Source organism: Lepisma saccharinum, chromosome 25 (genome assembly GCF_977018435.1).
Source record: "Lepisma saccharinum chromosome 25, izLepSacc3.1, whole genome shotgun sequence".
NCBI lineage: Eukaryota > Metazoa > Arthropoda > Insecta > Zygentoma > Lepismatidae > Lepisma > Lepisma saccharinum.
The window spans coordinates 18,754,176-18,767,367 of NC_139253.1; the positions used below are offsets into that span (position 1 = coordinate 18,754,176).

The 13,192-nt window shown below is 40.4% G+C and overlaps 1 protein-coding gene across 1 annotated transcript in view; it reads left to right on the forward strand.

Moving 5' to 3' along the window:
* The window catches only part of LOC145978608 (uncharacterized), an 84,597-nt gene that overhangs the window by 58,680 nt on the left and 12,725 nt on the right, over positions 1 to 13,192 (forward strand). The window contains exon 4 of the mRNA XM_083111330.1: positions 3,616 to 3,828. Within this exon, the coding sequence (XP_082967456.1) occupies positions 3,616 to 3,828 (213 nt within the window). The remainder of the gene's footprint in view (positions 1 to 3,615; positions 3,829 to 13,192) is intronic.

Below are 13,192 nucleotides of genomic sequence, written 5' to 3' on the forward strand. Positions count from 1 at the left end.
CCGAACCACTGTGTCCCTACACCGGGTATCGAACCCGGGACCCCCTGTTTACAAGGCGACGACGTTACCACTACACCATCAGAGAGACCACATACATACTGTACACACATATACACATGTATATATTTTTTGTGTGAGCGTGTGTGTACCTGCTTACGCGATGGCTTGGTGGTAACGTCGTCGCCTTCTAAATAGGGGTTCCTTGTTCGATACTCGGTGTAGGGACATAGTGTTTCGGATCTTACTTTAAACTGCAGCTTCAGTCGCTATTAGAATATCTTCGCATAAAGTGGACTTTAAATAAAAGTTCAACCCCCAACATGCTACACAGAAACCCCCAGTTTTTGTTACATAACTATCATAAAAAGAATAATGTGTACAGTCGGGAGGTCAGGAAAGCAAATAAACTGCACTTTTAAGTTTGTAACTACGAGTATACTTCTCGATTACATTTATCCAATTCTTCCATGACTCCGATCCTAAGAGCAGGACGCTCCACACACCCTATCCTCGACCCTTACGATATAGAATTCCTGATATGGCCAATCCCCCTTGTAACTTATTCACGGAGGGTGCCAGGGAGCAATATTTCAAGGAAGCCACAATACATTTTTTTGTAATAAGGGGCTCCGGATGTCCCAGGCACGTAATTCGAGTACAGGAGTCGAGGGGATGCAGGTAGACCCTTCCAGCGGCCGCTTTAATTACAGCCGGTAAATCGTTTCTATCTGGAGGCGTTGTCAGCCCCGAATCTGCAATTATGTCTTCCTTGACTTCTGTTGAATCATCCAATTGGAGCAGCCAAATGGCCCATCACTCTCGTGGCCCCGTGGCGTACTCGGCATAGTAATTACTGCCTGTCCCCCGACTTCATAATTCCTTGTAAATTATCTGTAGCAGTGTTTCCTTGGTGGTATTCTGCAGGTGAAGGGAAGCTTGCTCTACTATTCTTCATTGCACTTGCAACTTCAGACAATACAATGTAGACGTTGGCGTCCATGAGGACAAATTCTTCATTTTTTTGTACTCCTCCCAACCTTTCTTGTCCTTTTTTCTATGTTTTCTCCCCCGTTGCTATGTCTTCGAATCTATTCGAATGGTTTGCTTACTGTGTATTTCCTTACTTTCCCCATTCGGCTATGTTTTCTCCTTTATATTCCTTATCTTTCTTTCTTATTGTTTCCCTTTCTTTCTTATTCTGTTTCCCTCTCTTACTTCTTTTCTTTCTCTCTCTCTCATCTCGAGGTTCACTTCTTTCTCCTCTCCCTCTCTCCCTCCTCCCTTCTTAACCCTTTCTCTCAAATCATTCATATTTTACGATTACCAGTAAACAAGGTTTTCACTCTACACACACACACACACACACACACACACACACACACACCCACACACACACACACACACATATATATATATATATATATATATATATATATATATATATATATATATATAAAATGAATGGTACGTTTATCATAGCAGAGAAAGCAGTTTAAAATGAACACCTGCTATAGGGAAACATCGAATTCGTTGGAATTATAAACAAAAATGTTTGGTTTAGCTTTTGAGTTAACCAAAAAAGTTTGGTCCAACTTTTGAGTTAACCAAAAGAGTTTGGTCCAGCTTTTGAGTTAACCAAAAAAGTTTGGTTCAGCTTTTGAGTTAACCAAAAAAGTTTGGTCCAGCTTTTGATTAACCAAAAGCGTTTGGTCCAGCTTCCGAGTTAACGAGAAAGGTTTGGTCCAGCTTTTAAATCAACGGAATTACAAAGAATGTTTGTTTCAAAGGATTTGATTAGTTTTACTAAAATGAATTGTGCTAGTGACTCCATTGTCACCCAGACCGAACATAAAAATATTTGGGCATCCTCACCTTTTTTTGTGATTAAAACAGTTTTCGACCCTAATGTCATCTTCCACATGTCTATTAGTTACATAACATTTGCAGCACCCACGAAAGTTTCACCTCGATTAACTGAGACGTTGTAAGGTTAGAAATATGCTTGAACTTTTTTATGGCCAAAAGCCATGAGAAACCCATAGATATTAGTGTTACTTAACACCATAATTTGGAATATTTTGTTGTGTTTGAGGTTGTACGATGGAGTTGTATTGTGAAGGCAAGATATGGAATTGCAGGAATAAATAATGTTGAAGTTAACATTTTGTCTTTCAGTGACAAGTTAATACATTATTTACAAACAACTTTTTTGCCTTTTTATATACGTTGCCTTCTCTGTGCTGCTCCCTTTCTTCAAAAGCATACCAAGCTTCAAATCCTTTGTTCAAAACTCGCGTGCACGTACACACATATTTGTGCGTGCATGCATATGATCCACCTCACACTTCCGTTCACTGTGCGTGCGAGAGAGGAGCACAGTAACACATTGTTATGTGCGAGGCACTCCTCCCCCTTTTTTTCCGTCTACGATCCTAATGACACGTTTGTTAAATTTAGGATTCGCTTAGCGTGTCCATCCGACCGCACCATTTGATTTCAGCGTCAATTAATCCGATCGACAACCGAACAACTATTCTGTTTGAGAGGATTATACGCGTGGACGTTGCGCTGGGCTTCAAAGAGATTTGTTGGTTTTCAATTCGCACAACATTCTCCCTCGTTAAAGTAGATCTATATCATTGGCGTATGATGAGATCACTACGACACGTGGTCCTACGCTATGGAGGAAGGGAGAAAAGTATAGGCCCTCGTAAAAGCCGTGTATTAGTGGTAGACACACCCATTTTGCTCGTTCTTGGCGTCTTCAAGGAAGCAACGTTAGCCAGGTTGCAAACCCATAAGAAATCAGGTTGCCAACTCCAAAATCACCATCATTCTGTGTAATAGGGTTACTAAACGGCAGGTAAGGTATGGAGATGATACAATATGAACAGTCTGTGCCTTTTTACGTATCTGGGGAGGATGCATGATGAATAGATGAAACGATTATGACAAACACAATGATACACCTATGCCTAACGCAGTGTTTTAAGATGGAAACTAGCATCATAATGCGTTGTGCTGACTACTCCCTACTACTTCGCTACGAAGTCTGGTGTATATATGAAGTCTCGTCTCATCTCGTTCTCGGTTTCGCCTCCGTATCCAAACCCCAGCCTCGGTCTAGTCTGGACTCGAAATAATAGAGACGAGGTACATTTTCGATAAGGTTCACATTTATTTGCATTGTGTCAAAATGTACACTATTATTAGAAACAGTAGAACATCGATTTCTACGTTACAGAGTTATCATGTTGTATTTGTTTGGTTGACTTGGTGTTTTAAGTCCACTTTATGCACAGAAAGGCTAATCGGGACTGGACCTACAGTTTAAGGTGGAATCCAAACCACTTGTGCCTCCACCGGGTATCGAACCCCGGATCCCTTGATTACATGGCAACGACGCTATCATGTTGTATTTGTAAAGGAAAACGATCATTAAGTGAGTTAAATATTATTTAAAATACCATCAATAAATGTGTTCCGTTCCGACTCCCATGTATTGTTAATGGAGAATGAAAAGGCTCGCTTTTCAATTTAGACCTTTTCACTAATCACATTAATGTTTTGGCAGTAGTAACAGCCAGTTCTTCAACCTCTCAATATCTTTTGCAGTTCCCTGGATGTCAACTGGCGTGCCGCTTCCACCGAGAGACCTCTGGAAGGCAGCAACAGTCGGAGCCCGTGATCCACACGCGGGGCGAGGAGGTCCTCACCTTGAACAACGGGGTGGCGAAATGGCAGAAGCCGCCCCCTCCCCGCACCCACAACGTGGTCTACGTGGTCATGAAGAGGCAGGGCGCCTCCAGATGGAGTCAGATTACGCAGGTAGGCCTAGTTCACGTCGCAAGTTTCTACTTTCCTATTATTAATTCTCATGTCCGGACTGAAGTGCGCTGATGCTAGACTCTTGCTCGGGAATCTACGGAGCAAGGCCGCGCATAACGGTAGAGAAGGGGGAAAAGGGAGTGGGCGGAGCAAAGCAGTGCGCTGATGCAAACGGCTCGTATAGTCGACACGCTAGCTACGTTAACGACCGGCTGGCTTTGAAGTCAACGGAGCGCGCCCACAGCTGCAACAATCACATTCAACCCACAGTGTTGCCACACATCTACTCTACACCACCTTGTCCCTCCGCGCACAAGCATCTTTCCACGATATCCACATTGAAGTTGCAAAGTACGGGAACAGCGTATCCGCAGTTATGTGACTGAGACTCCACGTGGAGTAGACGAGCAAAATGACAGCTGCGCCCATTGGCTCAAGGACTCCACGTGGAGTAGACGAACAGAATGATAGCTCCGCCCATTGGCTCAAGGACTCCACGTGGAGTAGACGAGCAGAATGACAGCAGCGCCCATTGGCTGAAGGTTGAGTGTGACTGGACGAAAACAAGTCGCCCGCTGTTTATCCCCACCCACGTTTGTGGCGGCGCATTTCTTCAGTTCTTGGACGTTAAGCAAGTAAACGCGTGAACTTTAGCTGCATCCACGTTTTCCCCTCCATGCACTCACTCACCCTCACGCGTTCGTTGGTCGAGCCCTCTCGAGTCACTACTTGAGCAGAGGACTTCCTTTCGTTCGCTTGCTGCACATACTCCCCGGACAGAGTGCAGAACAAGCGAAGCGGATGAACGTTTGATTAGACTTGATTTTTATTATCTAGCGTCGCAGTTCTTATACTTTTGGATAATCGCAACGAAGAGGATGGGTGATGGTGATATGATGAAATTGATGAAGGCACATTAAAAAAGAACACCCATGCCCATGACGGGATTCGAACCCTGGACTTCTGACGTCGTAGAGCACTGTGCTAACCACTCTTCCACGGAGGTCGGATTAATTCTCTTCTATTACGATTATAGATCCACCAAGCTTTCAGAAACCTCGAAAAATATGCGAACTACAGGCTTCCCCGTAACTTTAACTAGCGATACTAGCGCCACTGCTCCCGCGCAAGGGTTTCGGATGGGTTGGGACGGCATTTCAAGGATTACCGAGAAGAACTGGCAAAGCGAAACTTTAAAAATAATTGAAACTAGTTGTAGTTCCCAGTATATATGACCAAATCCGGATAAAATTTTATCGGGATTTCAAATATCCCGATATCCGAATTATCTAAATTATCCAGATATTCGGATATCCGAATTGTCCGGATAATGGATATCCGTTATCCGGATTTTGTGACCGTTCCTAGTTTCCAGTTCTTTATTGTGAACCATTCACGAACAGTTCGCATGAACCAGTTCACCCGTTCGTCTTCCTCTGCATCGTCCTAGCAGGGGTTGGAATAGATCTTGCACTTTTCCGAGTAGAAACTTTTCCCCATTTGGAGTTTTTCCAGGTATTGCCATAAAAAAAGGACTCTTCGCCCGAGGCTGCCATGCGAATCGGTCTCCGCAGTGCGTCACTGTCGAGCTCCCTGCAATGGGAATGTTTAATTACAGTTTAATTACGACCGGGACAAGCGGCTCGATGTCTCCTGGGCAGAGTTAATTGAAAATTTTATCTTTCTGCTGAGTTCTCATGGAGGCCATTAAAGCCTAGGCGCTGGAATGCTCTGTTTGATAGCTGGGGCTGAAGAACGCATTTCAATATGCAGTTAAGACGAGGTCCTCTGTTCGCTTTGGCGTTCGGCAATTATTCCTTTGGAACTGCCAACATTTCAGTTCCAGAAACGTTACAATTCCTTCCCCCGCTATTATTATGATTATTACTATTAAATTTGTCGTGTCTGTACATTAGGGATTTGCTCTTGTTCATGAAAATGTAGCCATTGAAGTGATGTTGACTTAAAGTCGTCTGTTTTTCAAGTCATTGTAAATCTGATGGGCTTATTTGATCACGCATCACGTTTACCTAATGAACTAATGCAGAAAGGATTATGCACTTCTACCTGAGCACTGAGAAAACATTATCTTCACGAGCTATTGTCTCATATTTTTGGTTACTCATTCTACGAAAAGTGGTTCTACTCCATGTAAATAACATAATGAATTAATCTGAAAATTATTATTATTTTTTTAAAATTGCATTAAGGTTTAAATGTTTGTGAATCATATAATTTGCATTGTTCACCAACAAGAATTATTAGAATCTGTACCCTGTATGCTTCACAGACAAATGAAGTGAAACTTTGGTGCATATTAAAGCGTCACACAGGTAACACATTTTCGTTAATGCTTTTCATTTGAATTTTAAATTTTGGGAGCGTCAGCACTTAGGCTATTTTGCTCCCGTCACATTATACGGGGTCCAGCCCCTTACCATTACAAATAACAACTCTAACGTTGCATAACTAAAAATTATAAAACCTTAAAATGTTCTGACTTCTGTTAAAAGCTGAGGCTGTAAACGCGCACTCAGCACACACAAGGACATAAAACAGGACAACACACACAAAATTATACTGGCCATAGTGCCAGTCGCCAGAGCCTCGTTAGTCTCTTGTCCAGGGTGCACTACGTGGAAGTGAGGTTGACCTTTGGGCGCCTACGTGGAAGGTACCCCTTACACCCCTTAATGCTTTTCATGCATTAAGGCTGTTATCATACTCATGTTTAGCAAACATTACTTCATAATTCTATGACATCAGTTCATAATGAATATAATATTTTAATCTAACCTCATATCTAGAATCTTACATTTCATGTGTGACGCTGGAATGCCCTCACTGCGTATCTTCCCTGGAGGAACGAATTTCCACCTTTATTTGCATAGATGGCAAAACTGCTCCTCTTCATGACTTGATCGTTTGAAAGGCTACTGTAAATCTTTTCAATTAACTTGACTTCGCTGCCAAAAGGTACCCGATCGTGTTACTAACAGTGTAATTTGATTCTGTTACGTATTTTCTCACATTTACAAAATTCACAAGTCCGTCTATTACTACACGACTCCAACAGATAAGTAATAGACACGAATTAAATACAATACGAAAGATGAAGGTGTGTTTTGTAATCAAGGATACCCGCAGAATTTTTCCTAAGGGTCAGAGTAAGATTCCACATCCTTCCATTCAGTTATAGCTTTTATTATTTTGCAATTAATAAAACTGAAATTCAATTGAAAGTACTTTGGCGCTGTTAATACGTTCTGATTGAGTCCACTATTTAAATAGAAACTGGATTCCCTTGCTTCCTTTCTGTAAACAGCTTCGCTTTGTTGATTAACAGTTGTTTGTTTATTGTACTTCTTCACGATGAACAGATATCAAACAGAGACCACTTAATCTGCTCTCCTTCGTGGTACACCCAACGTCGAAAGAAACAGTAGGCGAATTGTCCACCACCATTTTCATTCGGTCTGTATTACACAATGTGATGACAATGAATTGAAATAACGACTACAATAAGCAGAGAACAATGCCTGCTTCGAACCAACATAGTTTCATTCCTTAAAACAACACAGGATGTAGAATAAAAAAGTAATGAAAATAGCAGTGGACAATTTGCATACCATTATCTTTGCTGTTGACTGTACCTCTAATTTGTAGTTTTACGCGCCGAAGAGTAGATATTGTAAAAATAAATAAATTAAAAATAAAGTAATTTAAAATGACGGCGCGTGAAGGTCAGATCCCGACGTCCCAAAATGATTTCTTGACTTTTAAGGATCCTGAACACTTGAGAAATTACACAGTAATTTCTAGGTATTTTCTGCACTGCAAGTGTCTGAAATTTCTTAAAATGAACCGTTTAAATTCCAGAAGTGCATAGAAAACAATATTATTTGTAATAAAATATCGCTATAATTTCACCATTCGAATTACGCGAACGTTTCCCAGATGTCTCAGGGGGAGGGGAGCAAGTGCTCCCTCTGGTCCTTCCTTTGCGGGAACTCGTCTTTGTTGTCTGCAATGTGTCTGACGGTGCTAATAACAAAGTTCATATATTCATTGACAGAAATAGTGTTCTATATAATATTAAAATGTTAAAAAAATAGCACAGTTATTATTTTCAATCTTTTAGGTTGCAAACAACGTGGGTGATTTACAATAAACATAACGGCCCATATATATATATATATACATATATTTTATATCACGATGTGTATTTGGAGTGAACTATTCTTCAATTAATTGTAATATGAAAATTTTAAGAAGGTAAAGAACACTCATGGGAATGTAGGGAGCAAGTTCCTGTCACGTTCACTAAATCCCATTTAGCTTTTAATTTCATGCTAACCAACTGAAAGCTTATTAGAAGAACTGCCATTAATGTGGTATATTTGCATATAAATTAGAAATTTGGAAAAACTGCGCATATCGCTGGCGATCTTTCGTACATGCCGCGCCAGTCTCGGGAACTCGGGACAAAATAGCGTATTTTCTTCAAAGATGAAGGTCCCTCCGTGCAGCCTGGCGGAAATTTTTATTGCCTCGGCCCGATATGTTTCATGTGCCACGCGTGTGAAAGTTCACATGCACGTTTTTTTACCTTTGAAGATCACGTGGGGGAAATTATCGCAATCATTACATGTGATTTCCTGTTGCAACCGTACATTGTGGTCGCTTGTGGGTCTGTGTGTTCTTTTTAAAATAATGAGTGTTATATTTTGTTCGTCGTTGTAAGACTGACTTTCGGAGAGAGAAAGGGAGGAAGGAAGAAAGACAGAAAGGAGAGAGAACGGGAGGGAGTGGGGAGAAAGAAGAAAAAGATAAAGGGATAATAGAGAGAGAGCGAGAGAGAGAGGGGAAACTGATAAGGGGAGACAGAGAGGCAAAGGGAAGGGGAAGAAAAGACACACACTCTCTCACTCTCTCTCTGTTCCTTTTTTTCCTATTATAGGCGGCAGTGTTCGAGTTGAAGAAAATCGGAAGTAAGGGGGGAAGGAAGGGAACGTCATAACTTTCTTGTTTACATTTTCAAATTTTGGGCATGAGTGCAACGGAGGTCTGTACGAGTACGACTGAGTTACCATTATAGGGTTCGGCGATTGAATGAATAAATATCGTCCAGGCAATAACAACTGCCATATGTCGTCACGATATTTGGCGATATATATCGTGGAGACGATGAATCGTCACGATATTTAAGCTATATATACCGTGTCAGCGATATATCTTCACGATATTTGGAGATATATACCATGGAGACGATATATCGCCGATGTCACGAAAAAATATCGTATCGTCTGTGACGATATATTGCGATATCAAATTTCCGATATCTTCCATCGCTAGTTACCATTCGAGTAGGCTCATACATTTCGATGTATACATGATACGTTGCACCACAGGGTCCTTCTTTAGCCACTTTTCAGAAAATTGTGTCATAAATGGTCTGGGGAAAATGGGAGAAAAAATAATTACGCGGCCTTTTTGGTTAGGCTTTTTTCGACTTTTTCTTTGCAAAATTTGGCATTACGAACCTCTAAACTCACAACTGAAACTGCAAGTTAAATAGATTAAAAGCCGTATTGTGACTACTGCGACTTGACGTATATTGACCTCAACGGTGAACTAGCAAGACGTCTGCAGCGAATACAAAATGCATGCGTGCGCTATAATTATAATATGAAATATTTTGATCACCTTACCGCGGCTTTCAAGGACCTAGGCTGGTTCGGCCTTTCAACTTGGCGCCGCTTCCACGCTCTTACAGCGCTCCACACAGTAGTAAACTCACGAGAGCCCTCCTATCCCGATTTCAACCGCTAACCGGAGCACACAACTTTGCCACCCGTTCGCGAGACAACTCTCTGCTGACCATCTCCTCCCACAGGACAACGTTTTATGGAAAATCCTTCACGGTCACTGCCACCAGAGCGTGGAACGACCTCCCCAAATGACATAAGAAACTCTTCTTCCCTCGGCCAATTCAAATCAAAATTAAGAAATCATCTTCTGGAGTCACCTTACCAGTACTGAAATGAAGACAGGGAAATAAAATGAAACCTTCCTGTAAACTTGCAGGACCAACACCCACTGACTTTTTCCTGTAATTTCAGTATGTTTGTTATGTGTGTGTTTATGTTTTACGTGTATTTTTTTTTTTACTTTTCTTAGTGTGTATATATTTTTCTGTTTTTATTTTTTATTTTTTCTGGTATCTTAATGTTTTTAGTTTTTATATATTTCACAAACAGTTAGCTATAAAAATCAATTCATAAAAATGTAAAGTAGAGATGGTAAGTGGAAGAAAAGGCTTGTGCCTTAACTTCGCCATCCAAAACAAGGAATAAATAAATAAATATTATTCTTCTTACACTCAATGTATATGGAGTTACCCCGATATTTACTTGCAAATCATTTTCAAAGCTTGAGCCAAGTAAACATTATCTCGGTCGGAAACGCTGATGCCTTGCATGAGGCCATACGTCGGTTACCGTGCGCAAAGGGAGTAATTTTTTGCTACGCATTGCGCAGATGGACAGTTCAAGTGGCAAAATCAATGCTGCAGTTCACAAACATCCGAGATTGCAGGGTGCAAGGGGATTGAAACGGGGAGCTCCGCTTGGGGGCACGTGGGAGAGAAACAGGTGGTTGCAGGTGAATCTTGCCCAGGTGCTGCTCGTGTGCGAATCAAGTTTTGTTTATTTATCATGCTGCACGCATAGGGAATAAATCCACATGTATTTTTTTCCCTTTGCACAGTACAAAATTGACGCTAGAGGCGCTGCCATCGTAACAATCAGCTGCACGGTTTTCTGGTAGAGATCGTATGTGTCTGTACTCTCGATAAACGAATATACGTGGTACAGAATTCGTATGAAAGCTCACACTTTCAATACACTCAACACCCAAAGTAAACTTTTCTTTTTACCTACCTGAAAAAATTGCGTCACGGAAAACATTTGCTCGCAGCAAATGTATGTATGAAAATTATCATCATGTTTCTGTTGTTATTATTATAAAAACGTACAGAAAACTAACTTTATTTCGTTAGTTGTTATCTGAAAAGTAACTATGTTACAATTTTACAAAAGTAACGAGTTATGTTACCGCTACTCTTACACAATTACCACATCTGTGTTTTCCAGTGCACAAGTTTTAAAAAACAACACAACAAAGCACTTTTTTTTTGTTCTCGTAAATAAGTCGTCCAGTTCAGATTTATCTAGTTTACGCGAAGTAAAGAAATACCGTAAAGATTAAACATATAATTTCAGCAACGTATTAAGTTACTCCCTAATTGATCTGAGCACGTGACACATTTTCGTCTCTATTAGGAGCGGCGTCGAAATCGTACCATGTCAAAATAGGCAAATTTCACGATAAAAATAAACCGAATGTCATACATAACGATGAATATTTGTTTGGATCACGTGTCAACAATGTAAATATGTAAAATTTTATTTGCAGACGTGACCTACCTCATATCGAGAAGTCCGGCGTCGCCACTGGTTTTCATCTTCCGTGCAGAATAGCAGCTTCGCCTGTCTTCAGGCAATGAAGATTAAGATATTAGAGCACAGGCGTGAGCCAAGTCAAGCAATTTCGTCCGCCATGAGAGGGTGATTAAGCACTTAAAATGTATGCAAGCGACTTCACACCTTGGTTCGTCTTACAGCTACTTTCTTCAAACTGTTCTGAGAATTGCAGCTCTAATGAGACTAACAATTTAGTCCCAAGATGTTGGAGGAACAAGAGTGACATCTAGGGAGCGATTTCAAACTAGGGAATAGCTTGCTAAATGTTCCGTCTTTGATGTCTGCAATGTGCGAATTACTCATAATCATCAAAACGTACAACCAAATGTACCACATTAATGTACGGAATACATAGTGTTCGTGCATAAATGCCAATATCTCGAGAATTACTGGCAGCCGTCGAAACAAGAATTTGGTTGTTTACTTTAAAAACTAAACTTTCGGAACTAAACTGCTATGAATCTTCTTAAAAAACTGGCCGATCTCATATATGAAGTTACGTACATAGCAAATGAGTCATGTACTGTTGTCACATTATATTATGAAGTCACGATACGATAAACTGAAGCTTGAATTCAAAGAAATACATTTTCAGCGCCACGACGCTAGGGGTCCCGGGTTCGAATACCGGCCTGGGCATGGCTGTTTGTAAGTGTCCATTCATCAATTTCATCACTCATTCCCATCTTCGCAAATTTGCCAAAAGTGGCACAAAAAGCGAAGTATAATAAAGCAAACCAATCAATCAATAAATATATTTTCAAAATCGAATGATTGGTACCTTAGGTACGAGTATTTTTAATTTTCGATTGGTTGGCATTATGTTTAGCTACTCTCTTTGCGTTTACTACATTCTGTCCCGGGAACCTCCGGAGCAAGCGAACGGAAACAATTTGCGCAATAGTCGAGAGGGTTCGACAAATGAACGCGCGAAAAGGGGTCAGTGCATGGAGAGCAAACAGCGGCTACGGCTGAAGTTACCAACAGTTTGCGGCATCGCGCACTTCTCTGCTACACCCACTCGATTTCTCCTCTTCTCTATCGTTATGCGCTGCCTTGCTCCAAAGATTTCCGAGACAGGGTGTATGTAGCCTCTGATGTGAGATTTTGTTCGGATTTCTTTAGTTTTGTCATATTTGTCTGATTGGCTGTTCCAAGCACCTTCTATGGCGTGTTTCTCGTAACCAGTGTTATAGTCCCAAAATTTTCAGATCATGAAACATTAAGTGGAGGCTATGTTTCCATTAACTTTGGATTATGTTACTATTAAATGTGTTAACTTCTACAAAACATGTCATTTTTGGTAGAATATTGATGTTGATGATGATGATGTACCCATAATTGTCATAAAAGAATAATTACATAATTGTTTTTAAAATTAAAAAAATTGAAACGTGCATTTTTATGATTGCATTTAAACATAAGGGATATAGCACATCATGTTATTGTATTTTATTTTCTTGTTGATAATGTTTTTGTGAATTACAGTTTGTATACTGCTAATAAATGTAATAATAAAACTGCTAATTGCACTAAAAATAAAAAAAAAACCTTGGGGGAAATACTTGTATTAAAAAGCGAAAAAATTAACAGAAAAAGCAACAATTTGATTATTTATTTGTTTTTGTTGAGCAGAAGGTATACGATACCTGACTACAGCCCTGCCCGTAAAGGGCCAAACACGTCTCCTCTTTCTCCATAAATTAATATTAGGACGACCTAAGAGTGCAGCTAAAGCAGCATTAAGGTTTGCGTTGTATCGCAATGAACATTCATGTGTAATGGTATCGGAGTTGGTAACTAGGTCTTTTTATCGTTTG